This window comes from Microcaecilia unicolor, chromosome 8 (genome assembly GCF_901765095.1).
Source record: "Microcaecilia unicolor chromosome 8, aMicUni1.1, whole genome shotgun sequence".
NCBI classification, from domain to species: Eukaryota; Metazoa; Chordata; class Amphibia; order Gymnophiona; family Siphonopidae; genus Microcaecilia; species Microcaecilia unicolor.
The window spans coordinates 98,473,844-98,496,667 of record NC_044038.1 but is presented as its reverse complement, the minus strand read 5'-3'; the positions used below and the strand labels follow the sequence as shown (position 1 = coordinate 98,496,667).

The 22,824-nt window shown below is 46.4% G+C and overlaps 1 protein-coding gene across 3 annotated transcripts in view; it reads right to left on the bottom strand.

The window, feature by feature from the left end:
• The window catches only part of LOC115476928 (IgGFc-binding protein-like), a 920,282-nt gene that overhangs the window by 645,382 nt on the left and 252,076 nt on the right, over positions 1 to 22,824 (bottom strand). For all 3 annotated transcript variants that reach the window (XM_030213515.1, XM_030213514.1, XM_030213517.1), the window contains 2 exons: positions 11,737 to 11,990; positions 1,020 to 1,590 (listed from right to left, as the gene is read on the bottom strand). In XM_030213515.1, coding sequence (XP_030069375.1) covers positions 1,020 to 1,590; positions 11,737 to 11,990 — 825 coding nt within the window. The remainder of the gene's footprint in view (positions 1 to 1,019; positions 1,591 to 11,736; positions 11,991 to 22,824) is intronic.

Genomic DNA, 22,824 nt, shown 5'->3' with positions numbered 1-22,824 from the left:
GGACGCCTTCGGTTTCCATTATCGCTGAAAACCAAGGGCGCCCCTCTGAAATCCGCCCAAATCCTAGGCATTTGGCCGGTTCCAACTGTATTTTCGAAAGAAAAGATGGACGCCCATCTTTTTTAAAAATACAGTTCGGACCACCCCTTCTCGTAGACATTCCCGGAGATGGGCATCCTTAGAGATGGGCGGCCCGTTTCGATTATGCCCCTCTTAGTCAGCTAAGTTACATTGGAGCTTGTGAAATTAGCTATTAAGCTTGTCTATTGGAATTGATTAACAAATGACAGCTATGCAGGTGCCGGCTGATATTTAGTGCCAGCTACCATGTAGCAAACTGGGCAAAGTCCTACATGCCCAGTTAGTTATGTGGGCACCAACATTGAATACTGCTTGCATTCGCATAATTCCTGGCTCCTCCCTGACTCTGCCCCCTGTAACACTCCTATCTTGCCCATTTCCAGGTTAGTGTTATATTCAGTGGCACTGCTCAGTTACAAGCCACTGAACATTGGCAGCTGGCCTGCTAAGCATATTTTAAGTGGTCAGGAACCTCTCCTGTCTACTTAAATTGCTTTGAATATTGAGCCCAGTGGCATATTTAGGGTAGGTATGTCATGGCGTATGCACCCCCTGTAAAACTCGGTCCCCCTTCACAGAAGGGGTGGAACGATTTAGGGAGGAAGTCCCGGAGCAGGCCACAGGCAGCCTGAGTTGCAGCTGCCGCTGCCCAGGTAAAGCCTAAGCCGAAAGGATTTTAAGGTGAAGGTGGGTGTGGAGCGGCAGCAGATGGTGGGGGGTAGCACTGGGGGGAGGTGGCACGGGGGGGGGGGGGGGGCAGAGGGGAGATGCACTCTCTGTAAAAAGTTCCTGGCTATGCTACTAATTGGGCCCCTTGTTTTCAAATGAATCCCAGAGGATGATAAAGAAGTTTGCCCAAGGCCACACAGAGTTACAACCAATAGACTTCTGCTCCTGGGTTCACTATGGTTTATATGATTCATTAAGTCAGTACTTACGGCATCCTGCTGCCTGTCTCCATTCTGATATATTGATCCTTTCTCTCTGGCAGGCAGCTGCATATGTGCTCAGAGACTGGCACAGGATCTGTTTGGCACCATCATACTTGCACACATCGTGCACACAGTTGTCAAAGTACACCGAGGGGTTAATCTTCTTTCGGCACTCACTGAAGGGACCTTCAATTTCCTTGGTTATCAAGCCACAAAAATCCTCAGACCCATACTTCCTGATGAGCTCAGGGGGACAAGGTGGACACACCCCATTGCAGTCATGCCAGCAGGAGCTATCCTCATCATTTATTGCCCAGCTTTCCACAAACTCTATAAGATCTGGAGCCAGGTCACCAGATGGAGTCTTGAAGTCATCATTGGGGTTTCCATTGAAGTCACCACACAAGCCACCGATAAGGTTGGAATAACGACTGGAAAGCTCCACCAGGGAGTAATGATTCCAGTCATAGGACACCCTCAAGAAATCAGTTGTGATAATAGCAGAGTAAGCACTCTGGTATATCTGCAGTTTCCCATTGATCAGAGAGATTGGCAGGAAGGACCTAATACCATTCACCTTTTAGGAAAAAAAAGACTGAAATTCAGAATCAATCATTTCCATATGACATTCTACAATATAACCTAACCAGCAATGAATAAGCCAGTTTTGTGGTTAGGATCCAACCACAGACAGCAGAGGTGAGGCACAGGAAGACATCTCTAGTCACAAAGACTATAGATAACATCCAGCCAATGGGAAGACAGTGGAGGCGGACCATTGGGATAAGAGGAAAGGGGCTACTGGAGACATGTGTGTGTGTATGTGTGTGATGATTCCATCATAGAATACTAGTGTAAATTGGCATCAATGTGCCTACATTTTAGGTGTGCCCACTTACACCATGTCAATGGCAGGCACAAGTGGGCATGCCTAAATGTGGCACATTAGGAGCATAACTATAGTAGAATTCTGTAAGTTACATGCATAAATGTTCCTGTCCATGCCCCACACATGCTCCTCTCCTGTTTTACACCCCCTTGCATTTACATCTAAGCGAGTTGTGCGCATCATTTACAGAATAGCAATGAGTGCTAAGATAGCACTTTATGCATATAGGTGTACACTTTACAGCTTAAGTGCTAGTATTCTATACATTTATGCATGCAATCAGCACATTAGTTTAAGAACATAAGTGTTGCCATACTGGGACAGACCGGAGGTCCATCAAGCCCAGCATCCTGTTTCCAACAGTGGCCAATCCAGGTTACAAGTACCCGGCAAGATCTATCTCTTTCCTTCACCAATGGCTATTTGAATACTTTTCCTTCTCTATATATGTTTCTATCCCTTTCCCTTGATGCTCTCCTCCTTTTTCTCCCCTTCCTGCGCTTCTTCCCACTCCTTCTCTCTATCCTTATGAATTCTCTCTTCCACTTTTCATCTTCTTTCTCATAAGTACATAAGTAATGCCATCGAACCCAGCATCCTGTCCCCGACAGCGGCCAATCCAGGTCAAGGGCACCTGGCAAGCTACCCAAACGTACAAAACATTTTATACATGTTATTCACATATATTCGTTTAGTCCCACATTTTCTCCATTCCTCCTATGGGTACTCTTATTCCTTTTCAATCTCTCTCCCTCCCAATAAGCTCTTATTATCTCCTCTCTAATCAGCTTCCCCACTGGCCTAGCATCTCCACCTCTTTCCTCTTCCAGTTCAGTATCTCCACCTGTCTCCCCTCTGCCCTTCCAGTCCCACATCTCCACCTCTTTCCCCTCCCCCCTTCCAGTTCAGCCAACTCCATCTCTTTCCTCTGCCTTTCCAGTTCATCCGTCTTCACCTATCCCTCTGCTCTGCCTTCCAGTTCATCCATCACCATCTTGCTATCCTCTCTCCTCCTCGTTATTATCTAGCTTTTAATTCTCTTCCCTTCCCCTTCCCCACCCCTTCCCTCCCCTCAAGCCTTCGTTTGGGGCTTCTGGCTTCTTCCCTCCAGCATCAGCGGCATGATGCAGAACCTCTGCTGAAACACACTATGCATCTCTTCTTGGTCTTGCTTTCTCTGACATACACTTTTTATTGCCATGGGGGAAGGACCTGGCAGAGATACACAATGCTAGAGGCTCCACCATACTTTTAAATGCTGATACTGGAGGGAAGAAGCTAGAAGCTGCAAAGGGAGGTTTGAGGGGAGGAGCTGACCACAAATGGGTGGTAAAATGAGGGGGATGACACTGGATCATGTGAGTGGAGGCAGGCAATGCAATACCAAACTAAAATACAACATTTCTGTCGCCATTACTAAAATTTGGGACAGAAGGTTGCCAAAAAGGAAGGAGTCAGGGGCAATGATAAATTGGGGCCAATCCCCAAATATTGGGGCCATCTGGTAATTTTAATGAACCCCCTCCCCCCCCCCAAAAAAATATATATATACATATATCTTCTGTAGGTCTGTAGATCTGAAGCACAAAGCTCCATACTGAATGGCAGCAGATTTAAGGAGGAAGGAAGGCATCTAGCTACTGTTTCCGCCTCTCCTTGCAGCCTATTGGCTAGCTGTGTCTGACCAATAGGTTCTAGGGGAAGAGAGTACTGCTGCAGTCTATTAGCTGGCAAATGGCAATGTAATTTACTGGCATGACATGCAATGCCAATATGTTCAGCAGTTACAGTAAAGAAGATAAAGGAGAGGAATAGAGAGGGCTGGGAAGTGGTGAATGAATAGAAAAGAGTTACTGAAAGGGGGAGAGAGAATGCTGCTATGAAGGGCTGGAAGAGGCAGAGAGGAGCTGTAAGAGGAAGAGAGGTTGTGTTATGGGGACAGAGGCTGGCAGTGGAGCTGTGTGAGAGGAGTAGAAACAGCCTGTGATGATGAAAGGAACTCAGAAAGAGGACATGAGATTTGGAACAGCATATTTTGTTGGAGGATCAGCCTTTGGACTTAGTTTAAGGTTAATTTTATAAAGAGGCTTGCATTTACACACCCCATTGGCAAGTAAATGTATAGAATACTAGTACTTATCCATGGAAGTGTAAACAAAGTACCTAAGCACTGTTCTGTAAGGGTATGGGTTAAGTGGTAAAGCGTGTAAATGCCAGGGAGCATATACATGGGAGGAGCATGAGTGGGACATGGATGGGGATCTCACTTACACGTGTAGCTTACAGAATACTGTAAGTTAAGCATATTCCTGCCACATTTACACATTCCTTCCAGTCCCATCTCCAGGGCCAGCATATCTCTTCCTTCCCTTCTGTCCCCCTTCCCAGGGCCAGCATCTTTTCCTCTTTCTTCCCTCCCTCCTGTCCCCCCTCCCCTACTTTCTATGGCCCAACATCTCTCTCCCTCCCTCCATGGCTCAGCATCTCTCACTCTCCCTGTCCCATGGCCTGGCATTTCTCATTCTCTCACCATATGTGTGGCTCGCCAACTTGCTTTTGTAGGCTCCAATGCTCAAACACTGCCTCTGGCTGGTGCAAGGCCTTCACTCAGCTGCATGCATCCCACCTCTCAGAAACAGTAGGGCATGACAGAGGGAAGACCTTGCACCAGCTGGAAGCAGCATGTTTCAGCACTGCTGCTCACCATGGCATAGCTGGCTGTGGAGAATATGGGGTGTAAGCGATAGAAACAGAAACATGACAGCAGATAAGAGCCAATTGGCCCACCCAGTCTGCCCATCCACAGCAAATCACTATATCCTTCTTTCCCTAAGAGAAAGAAATTCCCGTCATGAATTATGTTTTAGAAATGGAATACATTGAACAGGGTGGTATATAAGGTGGCAAAAGAAATGTGGATGATCTCTCTTCACTTGCTTGTGGGTGGACTGTAGCATTATTTAGAGCTGTTGTTGCCACTGAGGGTGGAGGCATAAAACTAGCCTCTCTCTCTCTGTTCCTAAGACATGCTGAAAAAATGTTGGGAGGGAGATTTAACCCCAGAATAGGTTTGTTAAGAAGCGTTTGTGTTTTTCCCACCTGTACTGCATGGGATTGGGATCTGAATCTATCATGGAGCTGCTTGTACTGGGCTGAAAGTTAAAGACAGCATATATTTATTGAGAATTATTTGTACTTCCTTAAAACCTGTAATACCCTAGACTAAGATATGAGTAAACTGTTTCTAGGCATTTTTTGTGAGCACATAACTGGAATTTTAAGTGCCACCCTGCTTAATTTGGACATATGTTAAATTAATTCACTGGGAGTAAAAGTCAGAGAAACTGTTGCATTAAGCAGTGGAGGTGCTCTCAAAGGCACAGCCAGGGATGGAGAACCATGAACTATAAATATTGCAACTGTGACATTATACACTGTGAGAGGCAATGGAACACCATTTTGGTTAGACAGCCCAAGCTCCCTATTTTTCTGATGCTATCTTGAGCAAAATAGAAACACAGAAAAATATAGGCAGATAAAGGGCATCCCATTCATGCCATCTATTCTCCCTATCACTTCCTTAGAGATCCTATGTACTTGTTCAAAGCTCTCTTGAATTCACATAATGGTTTTGTCTCCAGCACCTCCACCGGGAGGTCGTTCCACGAATTCACTACCCTTTCTGTGAAGAAGTATTTCCTCAGAGTACTTCTGAGTCTATCCTCTTTTATCTTCATCCTATGCCCCTTCTTTCCAAAGCTTCCTTTCAATTGAAAGAAACTTGCCTCCTGTGCATTTATGCCACATAGCTATTTAAGTGTCTCTATCATATCTCCCCTCTTCCGCCTTTCTTAAAAAAAAAAAAAAAAAATATATATATATATATATATATATATATATATATATATATATATATATTGAGATCTTTAAGTCTGTCCCCATATGCTTTACGACAAAGACTACTGACCATTTTATGTTTAAATCATTTTTATTAACAAATATATAGCATAAACGTCTCTTGAAACATTTCTCTTATCATATAAATGCAATAAACACTTGTTAACTGTGCAGTTTTGAACATTCTCTTTTTCCGCCCTTCCCCCCCCCCCCCAGCTACCAGGTTCATACTAATATCCAAAACAGGCTATTTTGTCCAAGATCCATAGTTTTCCAACTGCCCAAGTCTGGTTCGCAGTCGTTGGTGGATCCGCTGCTGGGCGCTTGGATGTAAAGTATATAAAAATCTTCTCCAGACTTTCCTAAAGGAACTGATGTCTTGTGCTGTAGCCTCCATCATCCCACAAAGTTCAGTGTGCAAGAGTTCTATCATCTTAGATCGCCACAAATCTTTGGATGGGGGTTTTTCCTCTCTCCACAAAAGTAATATTACTTTCTTCCCGATCATTCAGGCTCTCTGCAGAAACCCTATTAATCCCGCTGGGGCAGGTCTTTTGATATTGAAAATGTCAAACAAAATCAGAGGGTCAGCCAACGTCTGTCTGCTCCAGCACCGTGTAATTTCCACAAAGATTAAGGTCCAAAATTGGCGAATGTGGGGACAAGCCCAAAACATATGACCCAGCGAGGCTTGGGCAGCGCCACATTTCAAACACTCACCAGTGCCAAATCCAGCTTTCTTTGCACGGGCCGGTGCTATATAAAATCGCACCGCAAATTTGTATTGTTGTTCCCAGTCTCGGATAAAGGTTGATCTTTGTAGTATTGAGTTAAGGTATCCCTGTAGCGCGTCCACCGTAACCTCTCCTCCAATGTCTTTCTGCCAGCTACTAGCTAGTCCACAATAGTCTATATCTTCAGTGGAGTCAAGTAGATATCTATGGTGATAACGTAAAGGCACCACATTTTGTGACCCCAATGTTAGTGCCGTGGCCAGGACCTCCTGCACATCTTCACTGAGATTTACTGCCCCCAGGGATGCTGTGTAGTGTCGTACCTGCAAATAGGCAAAATAATCAGTCTGTGGCCACCTGTATTCTTGTTGCAGCTCCTCAAACGGCTTTATCTGTCCGTCTTCATTTAAGAGTTGATAAAGGTAGTGTATCTCCTGTTGCCTCCACCTTACAAAGGTCTTCTGCAAAGTTCCCGCTGGGAAATCCGGGTTCAGGTTTAAGGACAGAAATGGAGTGGCCTTCGCTGAGAATCCGTGCCTACGGCACAGCCACCGCCACATTGCCCTCAGGGAGTTAACAAACAGATTCCTCCGTGGACGACTGCCGGATCCTGTTCCGGTCGTATGTAATAGCCAGCTAAGATGTATGTTGGGATGCATGGAGGCCTCTAACCGTACATTTGTGAACTGCTGGCTGCCCACTAGCCAGTCTCTCGCATGGCGCATGGCACACGCTACCGTAAGATATCTTATATTGAGCAGTCCCATTCCCCCATGTGTTTTTGGCTTATACATGATGTTTAAAGCAAGCCTGGGACGCCTATTTTTCCAAAAGAATCGCCTTAGCACAGCCTGCAATTTCCTCTCTTCCCTTCCCCCCAGGTATAATGGCAACATTTGAAATTTATAAAGCCATTTGGGCACCACCACCATATTATACAATGCTATTCGCCCCGCAAGAGACAGGGGGCAAGACCCCCACAATCCCAGTAACTGCGCAGTTTCTGCCAACAGGGGGGCCACATTTTTATCATATATCGTGTCCAGCTGGATGGGTATTATAACTCCCAGATATTTTATTTGCCCTGCGACCCACTGAAATGGAAATGATCCCTTCCACTGCGTTTTTGTGGACTCTGATATTGGGAGTGCCAGAGACTTACTATAATTTAATCTAAATCCCGATAGTACCCCGTAGCTCTGCAGTTCCATCATCAGGTGGCTTACTGATACTTGTGGCTTATCCACTACCAGTAACAAATCATCTGCATATGCTAAGATTTTCAAAATCTCATTTCCCACCTCAATTCCCACTATATTCGGATGTTCTCTTATTACATTTATCAGGGGTTCCAGGGTGATCACAAACAGTAAGGGGGATAACGGGCAACCCTGTCTCGTGCCTCTTTCTATCTTAAATCCTTGTGTTTCCACCCCATTTACCAACAAGCATGCCGTCGGGTCCGCATAAAGCATCTGCACTGCGTGAAAATACCATCCCTGCAGGCCCATCCAGTTTAATGTCTCCCACATAAAAGGCCAAAGCACCCTGTCGAAGGCGCGTTCCGCATCTAAGCTTATTACCAAACTCGAGGGTGCCCTGGCAGGGGCTTCTATTAAGGCCGCAACCAACCGACGCACATTCATCACAGATTGCCGTCCACGGACAAATCCTACCTGCTCAGCTCCCACAATAAATGGCAATACCGGCGCCAAACGCTCCGCCAGGACCCGCGACAATATCTTAACATCTACGTTAATCAGCGATATGGGCCTGTACGAGGCTGGATCCAATAAGTCTCGTCCCGGCTTTGGTATTAAGCTAATCATGGCCTCATTTGCATATTTAGGGAATCTGCCGTCCTCCGCGGCCTCTTCATAGAGATTAACTAGGGGCCCCACTATTTGAGCTCTTAAGAGTTTATAAAATTCACTGGAAAAGCCGTCCGGACCGGGCGCCGAGTGCAATTTTAATTTCTGGATCGCTACCCCCACCTCTTTAGCTGTTAAAGGTAAATCTAGTTCTTTTATCTGTGCATCAGTGAGTCTTGGCATGTTGGATCTTAGCAAGTACTCCCGAATTTTCTCTTTAAAATCCCCCTCGGGCTCCCCTTTATATAACTCTTCAAAATGCTTCCTAAATATTTCCGCAATATCTGCTGGGTGGGTGGCAATCCCCCCCCCCCCCCCCCCGCTCTCCCACGGAGCCGTGTTATAAAATGTGGCTTACGGTCTCCTTTTACCAAGCGCGCCAACATCCCCCCAGGTCTGTCTCCAAACCTCTTTAGAGCATATTTCCGCATCACCATGGATCTCATGGTTCGTTCATGGAGTAAGCTGTTTAACTCTGTCCTTGCATTTATAAGATTTTCAAAAGACACCTGCGTGGGGTCCCTGGTGTACCGCCTTCTCATCATCCTAACCCGCCGTTCCAATTCTATAATTTTCTGCGCTATTTTCCGGTTCCTAAGACTGGTGTATGCTATCAAGTCTTCCCTGATCACCACCTTTGCGGTCGACCAGAACAGTCCAGGATTATCTGCATGCTGTTTGTTATTTACTGCAAAATCCTCCCATTTGCCTATTAGGAAGGATTTGAACTCGGGTGAAGAGAATAAGTAGGCCGGGAAGCGCCACCCCCTGGGTTCTTGATAGTACGGCTGCATCTCCAGGTCCACCCATATTAACGCATGATCGGATACCCCTTCCGTGCCTATCTCCGCTTTGAAAGTCTGGGGGAGTAAGTCCTGCGTCATCAAGATATAATCTATTCGTGACTGGGTTCGGTGGGCCCGCGACGTGTGCGTGTAATCACGCTCTTCCTCATGCAAAAGCCTCCACGGGTCCACCAAACCCAGCGAATCACAGAACTCCGCCAGCAATGTGACCTCATCAGTTCCTCTCACGCCTCTAGGGTTTGACCTATCCAGCTGGATGTCCAGTACCTGATTCATGTCACCCGCAATTATTAAAGGGTCCCTCCCATGTCTCTGGCATTCTGCCATCAATTGGGCATAAAATTTTTTCCCGCCTGTTTGTGGTGCATACACTGCCACCAGCGTACGCAGCTGTCCTTGCAGGTTCAGGCTAATTCCCACATAGTGGCCCTCGGTGTCTGCGAACAACATTTTAGCTTTGGCCACCAAGCTTTTGTGCAGCAAGATTACCACTCCTCCCCTTCTGCCGCTAGATGGAGACCCAAAAATTTCTCCCACCCAGTGCCGTTTAAGTTTATCCTGCTCCTCCTGTGGCAAGCGCGTTTCCTGGATACAGGCTATATCCACCCCCTGTCTCTTCAAGGTATCTAATATCTTTGCTCTTTTTATCGGGGACGTGATCCCTCCCACGTTCCAGGAGGCTATTCGTATCCCCGTATTGGTCCCTTTAACCATATTCATCGTCTGTAGCCTTCCTTTCAGCTAAATCTGTTCTAACATCCCTCAGGGAGCCCAGCCTCCCCCCTCGGGCTTCTATTACCACCTGGTATTTTCTCATATTGTATCGAGCAGCATGGTCTCTTTTTCTATAGCTCTGCCTTCTAATTTCCCTCAAATCCTGGGGCTCTAACCTCCCTCTACCCCTTCCCCCCCCCCCCCCCCAGCTACTCCCTTCCCCCCTCCCTTCTACCCTCCCTTCTTCCTTGCCCTGTGGCTCCCCTGGTGCCCCGCCCATCACAAAAGGATAGGCTCTAGGGGTTTTCAGTGCTTCCGGGCCCCCGCTCTTACAAGTAACAGTTTCCCTTGCAATTTCACATTGAACATGTTAACAACATCTTACCATAAGCTTTTTAAACCAACAGTTCTGCTCTTTTATAAAGATATCATACGCCTCCTTCTTCTTGCTCAATATTTGTCTGTTCTCCTTTATTTCTTGTACACATTGTTGTGCTGTAGAAACATTGTCAAACTGCTTCCATGCTCCATTCATTTTAATCTTCAGCAGTGCCGGGTACAATAGCATGAATGGAACATGGTGGTCATGGAGTTGCTGACATATAGGTGTAAATCTTTTCCTCTTCTCCTGCAATGCGGCTGAGTAGTCTTGGAATATTCTGATCTGATGTCCATCATAGCGTACTTCATTTCGTTTTAATCTGTATCCTCGCAGAATTTCTGTTTTGTGCACGTAATTATGCACCTTAATAATTACTGTGCGGGGTGTCTGTCTTCCATCTTGAAATCGTCCTATGCGGTGCGCTCTCTCTAGACAAACTTTCCCCGCATGATCCGATAGCGCGAATTCAGCTGCCAGCCAAGTTTCCAACACAGAGGCAAGCACCCGATCGCTGACAGATTCGGGCAGTCCCACCAACCTGAGATTGCCACGCCGCGATCTGTTTTCGATATCATCTAGCTTTGCCGTTAGCGCCTCTACTTTAGCTTCGAGCACGCTTACTTGCCGCGTGGCGGGGCCGATCTCATCTTCCGCTGCAGATACTCTTGCCTCTAGTTCAGTTATTCTTCTGACTGTATCTGTGAGCAGCGCTTCAAATTCCGCGCTCCGCTCGCTTAATTTGTCGAACTTCGGCGCCAGCGCTGCTCCGACCGCCTCTGTTAGCTGCCTTAGTTGTTCTTCTGTGAACTGCCCGCTGCCATTTTGCGCCGGGCCTTCTCCCACAGCGCTCACCGCCCAGCGCTCACCGCCTTCGCTTTTTCTTTTTTAGCGCTTCTGCTAGCCATATTTGTAGCTAGCGTGCCCAGATATTTTTCCATGTAATCTTCCCTTTCAGGTAAGATGGTTTTAAATCGTCTTCTTGCAAGTTTACGGGTTAATAATTGCTTTGATTGAGCAGGGGCCTCAGAGAGCACAGAATCACGTCCTCTCCGTTCAGAGCATCACGTGACCCCCCTACTGACCATTTTAGTAGCCACCCTCTGGACCAACTCTATCCTGTTTATATCTTTTTGAAGGCATGGTCTACAGAATTGTGCACTATATTCTAAATGAACACACCAGATTCTTATAGAGGGGCATTATCACCTCCTTTAACCTATTGGATATTCCTTTCCCTATGCACCCAAGCATCCTTCTAGCTTTTGTCATTGCCTTTTCTATTGGTTGGACCATGGTCCCAATGGCTTATTCCACTGTGTTGCCTGTGCAATATTTTCTTTGTGAGCTCAATATCTATATAATTTCCAGGTTTTGAGATATACTATGCCTTATGCAACATCACAGGACATAACTGTTGCTGAGATGCTTACCATCACCTGTCCATACTCTGCAGCCCTCAAGGTGATGTTTTGCTCATAAACCTGTATATGCAGGGCAATGGTATAAGACACCAGAGTGGATCCTCTGTTCTCATTCTTGGCCTTGATGTTAAAGAATGGAAGCTCACTGCTGTAGGTAAGGGTCTTGGCAATGGTGTATTTGCAGGTTCCTTGGAAGTCAAAGGTCCGGCCATCAAAGGTTTTGTAATGGGGGTCCCCTGAGGCCCAGCAAACACCAGTGAATTCTGCAGAAAAGATACAATAAGGTCAATTTTCAAACAGCAGTTAGATGCACAGTGTCACTTTAGTTTCATTTTCAGTAGATGCGCATGTATAAAATTATATGTGTACATATGGTTATATATGTGCAGAAAAATGGGCATGAAAGAGTTTTCTAGGGTGAAGCCCGCTATGTCGGTAATTTTATAACTATGAGCCTCCATTTAGGTGCCCCAAGGCTGTGTGGTAGGAGTCTATTCCATAATAGAACACCCTGGTATTGCTGCACCTAAATTGTATACACAAGCACTCAGGATAGCCACAGAGCTGATGCAGGTGCAGCGTATAAGTATGCTGTAGTTACCTGCATAAGCAGGAGTCCTGCCCACGCTCCATTCCAGTTATGCCCCCCTTGCAAATACCTGCTATGTAAGTTAAGCAGGTATTTGTAGAATAATACTTAGGCAGAATATTGGCATTTATATGCGTACAGTGGTGGAAATAAGTATTTGATCCCTTGCTGATTTTGTAAGTTTGCCCACTGACAAAGACATGAGCAGCCCATAATTGAAGGGTAGGTTATTGGTAACAGTGAGAGATAGCACATCACAAATTAAATCCGGAAAATCACATTGTGGAAAGTATATGAATTTATTTGCATTCTGCAGAGGGAAATAAGTATTTGATTCCCCCACCAACCAGTAAGAGATCTGGCCCCTACAGACCAGGTAGATGCTCCAAATCAACTCGTTACCTGCATGACAGACAGCTGTCGGCAATGGTCACCTGTATGAAAGACACCTGTCCACAGACTCAGTGAATCAGTCAGACTCTAACCTCTACAAAATGGCCAAGAGCAAGGAGCTGTCTAAGGATGTCAGGGACAAGATCATACACCTGCACAAGGCTGGAATGGGCTACAAAACCATCAGTAAGACGCTGGGCGAGAAGGAGACAACTGTTGGTGCCATAGTAAGAAAATGGAAGAAGTACAAAATGACTGTCAATCGACAAAGATCTGGGGCTCCACGCAAAATCTCACCTCATGGGGTATCCTTGATCATGAGGAAGGTTAGAAATCAGCCTACAACTACAAGGGGGGAACTTGTCAATGATCTCAAGGCAGCTGGGACCACTGTCACCACGAAAACCATTGGTAACACATTACGACATAACGGATTGCAATCCTGCAGTGCCCGCAAGGTCCCCCTGCTCCGGAAGGCACATGTGACGGCCCGTCTGAAGTTTGCCAGTGAACACCTGGATGATGCCGAGAGTGATTGGGAGAAGGTGCTGTGGTCAGATGAGACAAAAATTGAGCTCTTTGGCATGAACTCAACTCGCCGTGTTTGGAGGAAGAGAAATGCTGCCTATGACCCAAAGAACACCGTCCCCACTGTCAAGCATGGAGGTGGAAATGTTATGTTTTGGGGGTGTTTCTCTGCTAAGGGCACAGGACTACTTCACCGCATCAATGGGAGAATGGATGGGGCCATGTACCGTACAATTCTGAGTGACAACCTCCTTCCCTCCGCCAGGGCCTTAAAAATGGGTCGTGGCTGGGTCTTCCAGCACAGACAATGACCCAAAACATACAGCCAAGGCAACAAAGGAGTGGCTCAGGAAGAAGCACATTAGGGTCATGGAGTGGCCTAGCCAGTCACCAGACCTTAATCCCATTGAAAACTTATGGAGGGAGCTGAAGCTGCGAGTTGCCAAGCGACAGCCCAGAACTCTTAATGATTTAGAGATGATCTGCAAAGAGGAGTGGACCAAAATTCCTCCTGACATGTGTGCAAACCTCATCATCAACTACAGAAGACGTCTGACCGCTGTGCTTGCCAACAAGGGTTTTGCCACCAAGTATTAGGTCTTGTTTGCCAGAGGGATTAAATACTTATTTCCCTCTGCAGAATGCAAATAAATTCATATACTTTCCACAATGTGATTTTCCGGATTTAATTTGTGATGTGCTATCTCTCACTGTTACCAATAACCTACCCTTCAATTATGGGCTGCTCATGTCTTTGTCAGTGGGCAAACTTACAAATCAGCAAGGGATCAAATACTTATTTCCACCACTGTATGTGCAAACGTATATGCATATGTCATTATTCTAAACATGATCACAAAAGAGAGGGTAACAGCATACAAAAATCAACACAAACACAAGAAAAGCAAACACTGGGCCTTCAGGAAAGAGAAAAATGTAATCCTTTATTCCGAAAGATGACCCGACACGGGCAGTGTTTCGGTGTACAAATGCCTGCCTCAGGGGTCTAACATAGAAACACATGAATATATTAGTCAAAAAGTATGTCAGTTTAAAATAATATCACATAACATCAACATAATAAACCTGGTCACTTGCGACACAACATAACCAAAAACCATAACAGACATATCCTAACTCTTCCTCTCCCTCCTAAGTTCGCCCCAATTGTCTTTACCATACAAGTACCTCATTCTACCATAATATCACCTGTAATTGTTCACACCTTATATTTGTTCATACCGGAATCGGTTAATGCCGTTTACGGTACTATGTAAGCCACATTGAGCCTGCAAAGAGGTGGGAAAATGTGAGATACAAATATAACAAATAAATAAAATATATGGACACAATAATAAATATGTAAAACAAACCATAGATATATTCATAAAAAAACATATTCATGCAATAAAAACAACAGATAAACAGTTCCAATTAAAAGAACATAAAATCTTACACAAAAGGACATATTGTTCAGACAAAACATTTTTTGGGTGGTAAACATCTTACCAAAGAGATCCTATAGGTATAAACATATGAGATCAATCAATCAGGGTATATTTCCTAATGTGAAAGAGAGAACACAAAGAAAGCTTTTATTTACAAACCTTATATATTAATGTAAAAAAATGATGAATGGAACATAGCAGGTTGGACGTGCATAGTTATAGAAATGAATAACGTCCTTAAATATTAAAGAATGAAAGAAACCAGCCTTAAGGTGCCTCGCAACACTGTGAATGGGAACCTAATCAGAATGTCCATCGCATTCTATTAGTGCTGTATGAAATCCAAACTGGACAAATATAATGCATAAGCCATACTTTGAAGCAATTAGATAAGTCAAGCAGCACGTACCTTACCCCTCGCATACATTGTGCAAATAGACCGCCGCCACACTATGGAGTGAGTGTATTGTCCCATATTGCTCGTACTGTATGCAAACTCGAAGTAGATAAAGAGTTTAAAACGCACCTCCAATGTTCTGAAGCTGAAAAAGTGAAGCCTTGAAGCATTCGTGCTCTCTCTAAGGCTGTCTCCATCTCCTGAATTGACGTCAGCGTACTTCCGGGTACATCCACGCAGCGCTGACCAACCACAGATGGGAGGGCGGAAGCACGGTGGCGATTGGCTCTACCGTTAAGTGGGTGTGCACGCTGAGCTGTGCACGGCAGCGGAGGTTGGGTGGTTGGCGGAGGGGCAGAGATTTGGGTGGTGTAGTGCTGTAAGGGGAAGGAGAATCGCTGGGTGCCTGGAGGGGGGGGCAGGGGACATAGGAGAATCGCTAGGTGGCTGGAGGGGGAGCAAGGGAAAAAGAATCACTGGGTGGTTAGAGGGGGGGCAGGGGACACAGGAGAATTGCTGGGTTGCTGGAGGGGGGGCATGGGACATAGGAGAATCGCTGGGTGGCTGGAGGGGGGCAGGGGAGATAGGACAATCACTGGCTGGCTGGAGGGGGAGCAGGGGAGACTGGAGAATCGCTGGCTGGCTGGCTGGAGGGGGGGCAGGGGAGAGAGGAGAATCGCTGGCTGGCTGGAGGGGGGCAGGGGAGACTGGAGAATCGCTGGCTGGCTGGAGGGGGGCAGGGGAGAGAGGAGAATCGCTGGCTGGCTGGAGGGGGGGCAGGGGAGAGAGGAGATTCGTTGGGTGGCTGGAGGGGGGTAAGGGAAAAAGGAGAATCACTGGGTGGTTAGGGGGGCAGGGGACACAGGAGAATCGCTGGGTTGCTGAAGGGGGGCAGGGGAGATAGGACAATCACTGGGTGGCTGGAGGGGGGGGCGGGGATAGAGGACAATCGCTGGGTAGCTGGAGGGGGGGCAGGGGAGATAGGACAATCGCTGGGTGAATGGAGGGGGGACAGGGGAGAGAGGAGAATCGCTGGGTGGCTGGAGGGGGAGCAGGGGAGAGAAGAGAAATGCTGGGTGGCTGGAGGGGGGGCAAGGGACAGAGGAGACACACTCGCACCCTGCAGTCTCACTCTCTCTCTGTCACACACACACACTCGCACATTCACTCTCTGTCTCTCACACACAGTCAATCTCACACATACACACTCCGAGGAAGACCTTGCTAGCACCCGTTTCATTTGCGTCAGAAACGGGCCTGTTTTACTAGTATATATATGTTGTTGTACAATTTGTATGTGTTGACAGGTTTTTTAGACATATGATTTATGCTACATCTTATTCCTGCTATGTTCCATTGCATATCTTATCCTTTATTTACTGCACTGACAAATTGTTTGACATCGGGCTGTAGTGCACTTCCGTGGTATTGCATATACACATAAATGTATAATAATTCATCATTTTTTTACATTAATATATATGGTTTGTAAATAAATGCTTTCTTTGTGTTCTCTCTTTCACATTAGGAAATATACCCTGATTGTTTGATTGATCTCATATGACTGTTTATCACCCAAAAAGTTTTTGTCTGAACAATATGTCCTTTTGTGGTGTACATATATATATATATATATATTGGTCCTCTTGTGTAAGATTTTATGCTCTTTTAATTGGAACTGTTTATCTGTTGTTTTTAATGCATGAATATGTTTTTATGAATATATCTATGGCTTTTTTTTACATATTTATTCATTATTGTGTCCATATCCATATTTGTGATGTTATTTTAAACTGATATACTTTTTGACTAATATATATTCATGTGTTTCTATGTTTGACCCCTGAGGCTGGTATTTGTACATCGAAACACGGCCCGTGTCGGGTCATCTTTCGGAATAAAGGATTACATTTTTCTCTTTCCTGAAGGCCCAGTGTTTGCTTTTCTTGTGTTTCTGTTGATTATTCTAAACATGCACATCATACACATGTAAAGGTGAGCACCTACTATACAAAGTTGCCCTTCACATATACACTATCCCCAGATTCTATATAGCGCGCCTAGCATTCCACGTTGAAATGTAAGCATATTCCATAACAACACACGTAACTTAATTTGGCTTAACAACCTAATCAGCATTGATAGCAGCACATAACAAGCAATAATAAGCACTGATTGTCAGTAATTAAAATTTACACACAGAACTCACTAAGCGTATTCAATGAACTGCGCCTAAATTCTAATGTGCACAGTTCAAAAAGAGCGTGGTCGTGGGCGGGGAAAGTGCATTTTGTGGGCATGCCAAAATTTGCACGCATAGTTATAGAATATGGTCCAGGGCATGTAAATCTATGTGCAGGGATTACACCACATTTTCAATGGTGTAAATGGAGGCGCGTAGTTTTAGGCGCTGGGATATAAAGCAACATATATAGAATCTGGTCCTATATATATGTAGGTGACAATATTGGGCTGCTGGACAGACAAAAACCTAGGATAACCTAGAGCTTCTGAGTCAAATGTATAACCTAGATTACAGCTGCCCAATATTGGTGCCTATAGTTGTAGAGCAAGTACACATTCCTGCTTATAATCGAACGAGAAAAATGCCCAAGTTCCGACCTAAATCGGGAGATGGACGTTTATCTCACAAAAACGAATAACACGGTATAATCGAAAGCCGAACTTGGACGTTTTCAACTGTACTCCATCGCGGAAGCGTACAAAGTTGACGGGGGCGTGTCGGAGGTGTGGTAAAGGCGGGACTGGGGCTTGGTTATCACCCGAACAGAGATGAGCGCCTTTTGCCGATAATGGAAAAAAAGTATGCGTTTTTAGCTAGAATTTAGGGCACTTTTCCTGGACCCTGTTTTTTCACGATTAAGGCCCCAAAAAGTGCCCTAAATGACCAGATTACCACCAGAGGGAATCGGGGATGACCTCCCCTGACTCCCCCAGTGGTCACTAACCCCCTCCCACCACAAAAAATGATGTTTCACAACTTTTTATTTTCACCCTCAAATGTCATACCCACCTCCCTGGCAGCAGTATGCAGGTCCCTGGAGCAGTTGTTAGGGGGTGCAGTGGACTTCAGGCAGGTGGATCCAGGCCCACCCCCCCCCCCACCTGTTACAATTGTGCTGCTTAATGCTTAGTCGTCCAACCCCCCCCCCCTAAAAAAAAAACCCACTGTACCCACATGTAGGTGCCCCCCTTCACCCCTTAGGGCTATAGTAATGGTGTAGACTTGTGGGCAGTGGGTTTTGAGGGGGATTTGGGGGGCTCAACACACAAGGGAAGAGTGCTATGCACCTGGGAGCTCTTTTACCTTTTTTTTGTTTTTGTAAAAGTGCCCCCTAGGGTGCCCGGTTGCTGTCCTGGCATGTGAGGGGGACCAGTGCACTACGAATCCTGGCCCCTCCCACAAACAAATGCCTTGGATTTATTCGTTTTTGAGCTGGGCGCTTTCATTTTCCATTATCGCTGAAAAACAAAAACGCCCAGCTCACAAATTGTCGAATAAAACATAGACGTCTATTTTTTTCGAAAATACGGTTTGGTCCGCCCCTTCACGGACCCGTTCTCGGAGATAAACGCCCATGGAGATAGACGTTTTCGTTCGATTATGCCCCTCATTATATATCACTGGATCTCCTGTTTGACCTGAATCAACTTAAATGATTTTTGTGTTCTTCACCCTTCTAGTTATGTTTGGTGGACTCACCAAACATAGCATACAGAGTATTCTCCATGTAGTGATAACTCGTGGGCCTCATTTGTCAAAGTCTTTTCCCATAGAAAAAGGAATGGGGGAATTCCTGAATGAATCAGGCCCTTAATTTTCTTTCCTGCCTCTGGGTAAAAAATGCCAGTTCAGATTTTCATTTTCCGGTGAATTTTTGCTCATGAAAATATTGAGGTCAGATTCCAGTGGTGGGTCCTCTGCACAAATTTAAATGGCTAAGAAATTCTTTAAAAATTAGGCAGGTTTTCAGTGATGGAGAAGTTATACCTGTCATCACAGAAAATCAGTGAATAACTTTAAACAGTTTTGCTCATATTAAGAGAATATAAAGCAAAATTTATCACCGTATACAGTGGTGTGCTGGAGCCTGGCTCGCACCAGCTCGCAAAAGCCGGTGTTAAATTTTTAATTTCTTGCGAGCCGGTTGTTGTGGCAGGTGAGCCGGCTCCCAGGGACGGCGCAACCCGGTGGTAAGTGAGCTAAGCATGGCAGGAGGGTGCCACAAGCAATGCTTACCTCATCCCCCACTGCTCTGGGGGGTTTAAATTGTTGATTTACTTCCATCGCAGCAGCCGCAGTGAAAGCCTGTCTCTAGCTTTCCCTTCATTCCCGTCAGTGTCCCGCCTTCTTCTGACGTCATTCCCTCTTCCGCGAGGTCGGACACTGACAGGAAACAAAGGGAAGGCTAAGACGGGCCTTCCTGTTGCTGCTGCGACAGAGCAAGGGAGCGAGGAGAATTGCTGGGTGGGTATGGATGGCTGGAGGGGGGCAGGGGAGAGAGAAGAATTGCTGGGTGGTATGGATGGCTGGAGGGTGGGCAGGGGAGAGGAGAGAATCGCTGGGTGTTGTGGATGGCTGGAGGGGGGCAGGGGTAGAGGGGAGAATTGCTGGGTGGGTGTGATGGCTGAAGGGGGCAGGGGGAGAGGGAGAAAATCGCTGGTGGGGTGTGAATGGCTGGAGGGGGGGCAGGGGAGAGAGGAGAATTGCTGGGTGGGTATGGATGGCTGGAGGGGGGGCAGGGGGAGAGGAGAGATCGCTGGGTGGGTGTGTGGTGCTGGAGAGGGGGCAGGTGAGGAGAGAATCACTGGGTGGATGTGGATGGCTGGAGAGGGGGCAGGGGAGAGTAAGGAAGAATTGCTGGGTGGGTGTGGATGGCTGGAGGAGGCAGGGGAGAGGAGAGAATCGCTGGGTGGGTATGGATTGCTAGAGGGGGGCAGGGGAGAGGAGAGAATCGCTGGGTGAGCATGGATGGCTGGAGGGGGCGCAGGAGAGAATCACTGGGTGGGTATGGATGGCTGGAGGGGGGGGTCAGGGGAGAGGAGAGTTGCTGCAGGGCCGATCAAACCCGGTAGGCAGGGTAAGCTCTGCAGGGGGGTGCCTGCCTTCAAGGGTGCTTTGCAAGCAAGCAAGCTCTGCTGAGGCTTTTGTTTTTCAGTATCTAATCTCTGTAGCTCATCTCAGTCTGGCTCCAAAGCATCCCGTCCCCTTCCCCCTCCCAAGCAGAGAAATATCCTCCTTGTGTTTGTCAGAGGATGTTCACTGCTCCAACTGAATCTGGCTCCGAAATAACTTGTGGGAGCTCAGCTAACCTCTGCCCCCTGCCCCCCCCCCCCCCCCCCCCCCCCGGTGACAAGCAGCTTCAGGGCAAAAAGGAAAGCCTGAGGAGGCTCCAGCACAGGCACTCACTATGCCTGGCTGAGCTCAGGAGCTAAGCAGCAGCATAGTATTCTCTGCAGCCACCCCTTCAACACATTGGGGTTGAGAGTGAAACCAGGAGCTGGAAATGCAGGCCCAGAGAGGGAGAGACCAGCACAGCAGAGCCTGGACCCTTGTTTGTCAGACTGCTGTTTAGTGCTGCACCTGACCCACTCTTTTCACCCCCACCCCCACCCCCCACCCCAACATAGCAACTCACAGGACAGGAGGGCTAGATGCCTGCTTTCAATTCCTAACCATCACCAATCTCCTATCTCTCATTCCCCTTCAGTAACTCCTGTTAGTCTGTCCACTCAGATTGTAGAATATGATAGTTTATGCTGATTAAGTCTGCCCTAGCTAGATCCTAAGCTGTGCTGGATGGGAAGGTTATTGTGCTGCATGCAGAGTCTAACTTCTTAGGATTTCAGGTTAATTTTTGAAGAATTTGAAGAGGGGCTATCTCTGTCCTACATGTGTGACTGCAAGGCCAAGTGTCTGAATAGGGATCTGTTTGTTAGATTCTGAAATTTTGATAACACATTGTTTTTTCAGAGTTGGCAAGACTGTCTGTTCTCCTAATTCCTGGTCTGTGTGCTAAGTTATTTTTCTTCTATACTGGTGTAATATTTTCAATGATGCCATGGCTGGTAAAGGGTGTGTCTACTGTGGGGTGGAGCCATAGTGATCCCACCCCTGGATGGGTAGGGGCGCCGACTAATAGACTGCAGGAGGGTGCTAGAAACCCTAGGGCCGACCCTGAGTTGCTGGACATGGATGGAGGAGAGGGAAGGGAGAGAGAAGAAATGCTGGACATGGATGGAGAGGGAGGGAAGAGTGAGGAAGGAGATGAGATGAGGAAAAAGGAAGAGAGGAGAAAAACTGCACATGGATGAAGAAAATAGGCAGAAGCTGGATCCACTAAGTCAAGTCTGCGGAGGGCCCAGCTTTTACTTACGGATGTAGGACAAGAAATAAAGAAGAAAGGCGGAAAGTACAGAAATAAATGGAAAGGAAGCCCTGGAAACGGAGTTAAGAGGACAGATAGCAGCAGAATCGGATACTGGGCCAGCATGATCAGAAAAACAAAGTCACCAGACATCAAAGGTAGAAAAAATCATTTTATTTTCATTATAGTGTTTGGAATATGTCCACTTTGAGAATCAGGTGCTCAACATTAAAAAAGTTTATATTTATTTACTTATTTATGGCATTTTATCCCACATTAAACATGAATTAGATTGGAACCTGGGATCATTAAATTTTTTTTTCCTGGAGTAATGCATTGCCCCCCCCCCCCCCCCCCCCAAGGCTCTCTCCCCGGCTATAGCCAGCTCTGCAATTTTTTTTTGGGGGGGGGGGGCGCAGAGGGGCTCTAGCACACCACTGTCTGTACTAGAAAACATATGGGAAGAGACTTGAAGAATTTAACATATATATACGCTGGAGAAGAAGAAGGACAGGGGAATTCTGAAATAGACATTTAAAAACTTGAGATATTATTGAACAAACAAACCTTTTCTAAAAATGTAGAGACTATAGAACTAGAGGACATGAAATGAATTTGGAGGGAGGAAAACTTAAAAGCAACAAATGGAAATACTTTTTCATGGAGAGTACGGTAGATGCCTGGAATGCTCTTCCACAGGAAGTGATGGGGTCAGAAACAAACAGAATTCAAAATGGCATGAAATAAAGACAAAGTTTCCCTATACCGCAAAAAAATGGAATAAAAGTAGAATAACCAAACATCCCAGATTTTGGGGTATTGTCCCTGATTTTAGACTCCTGTTCCCAGTTCTTCCATGTTTAGCAACCATTGGTCCCCAATTTTAGTAATGGAGATGGAGGTGGCATAGTTTAATTATGCCTTGTTCCACCTGTCTCCCATCACATGATCCTGCATCCAATTGCCTTTCTCTCCCCAGTCCCTAATATCTCCTTTTACTGCTTCCAGCTCCTTCTCTCTGGTGCAGCATAGTGAATGATACATACCTGTAGCAGGTGTTCTCCGAGGACAGCAGGCTGATTGTTCTCACGACTGGGTGACGTCCGCGGCAGCCCCCACCAACCGGAAAAAAAGCTTCGCGGGACAGGTCGGCACGCAGGGCACGCCCACCGCGCATGCCGGGCCGTCCTCCCGCCCTTGCGCGACCGCTCCCGCCAGTTGAATGCTAGCAAAAGATGAAAACACACAACTCCAAAGGGGAGGAGGGAGGGTAGGTGAGAACAATCAGCCTGCTGTCCTCGGAGAACACCTGCTACAGGTATGTATCATTCACTTTCTCCGAGGACAAGCAGG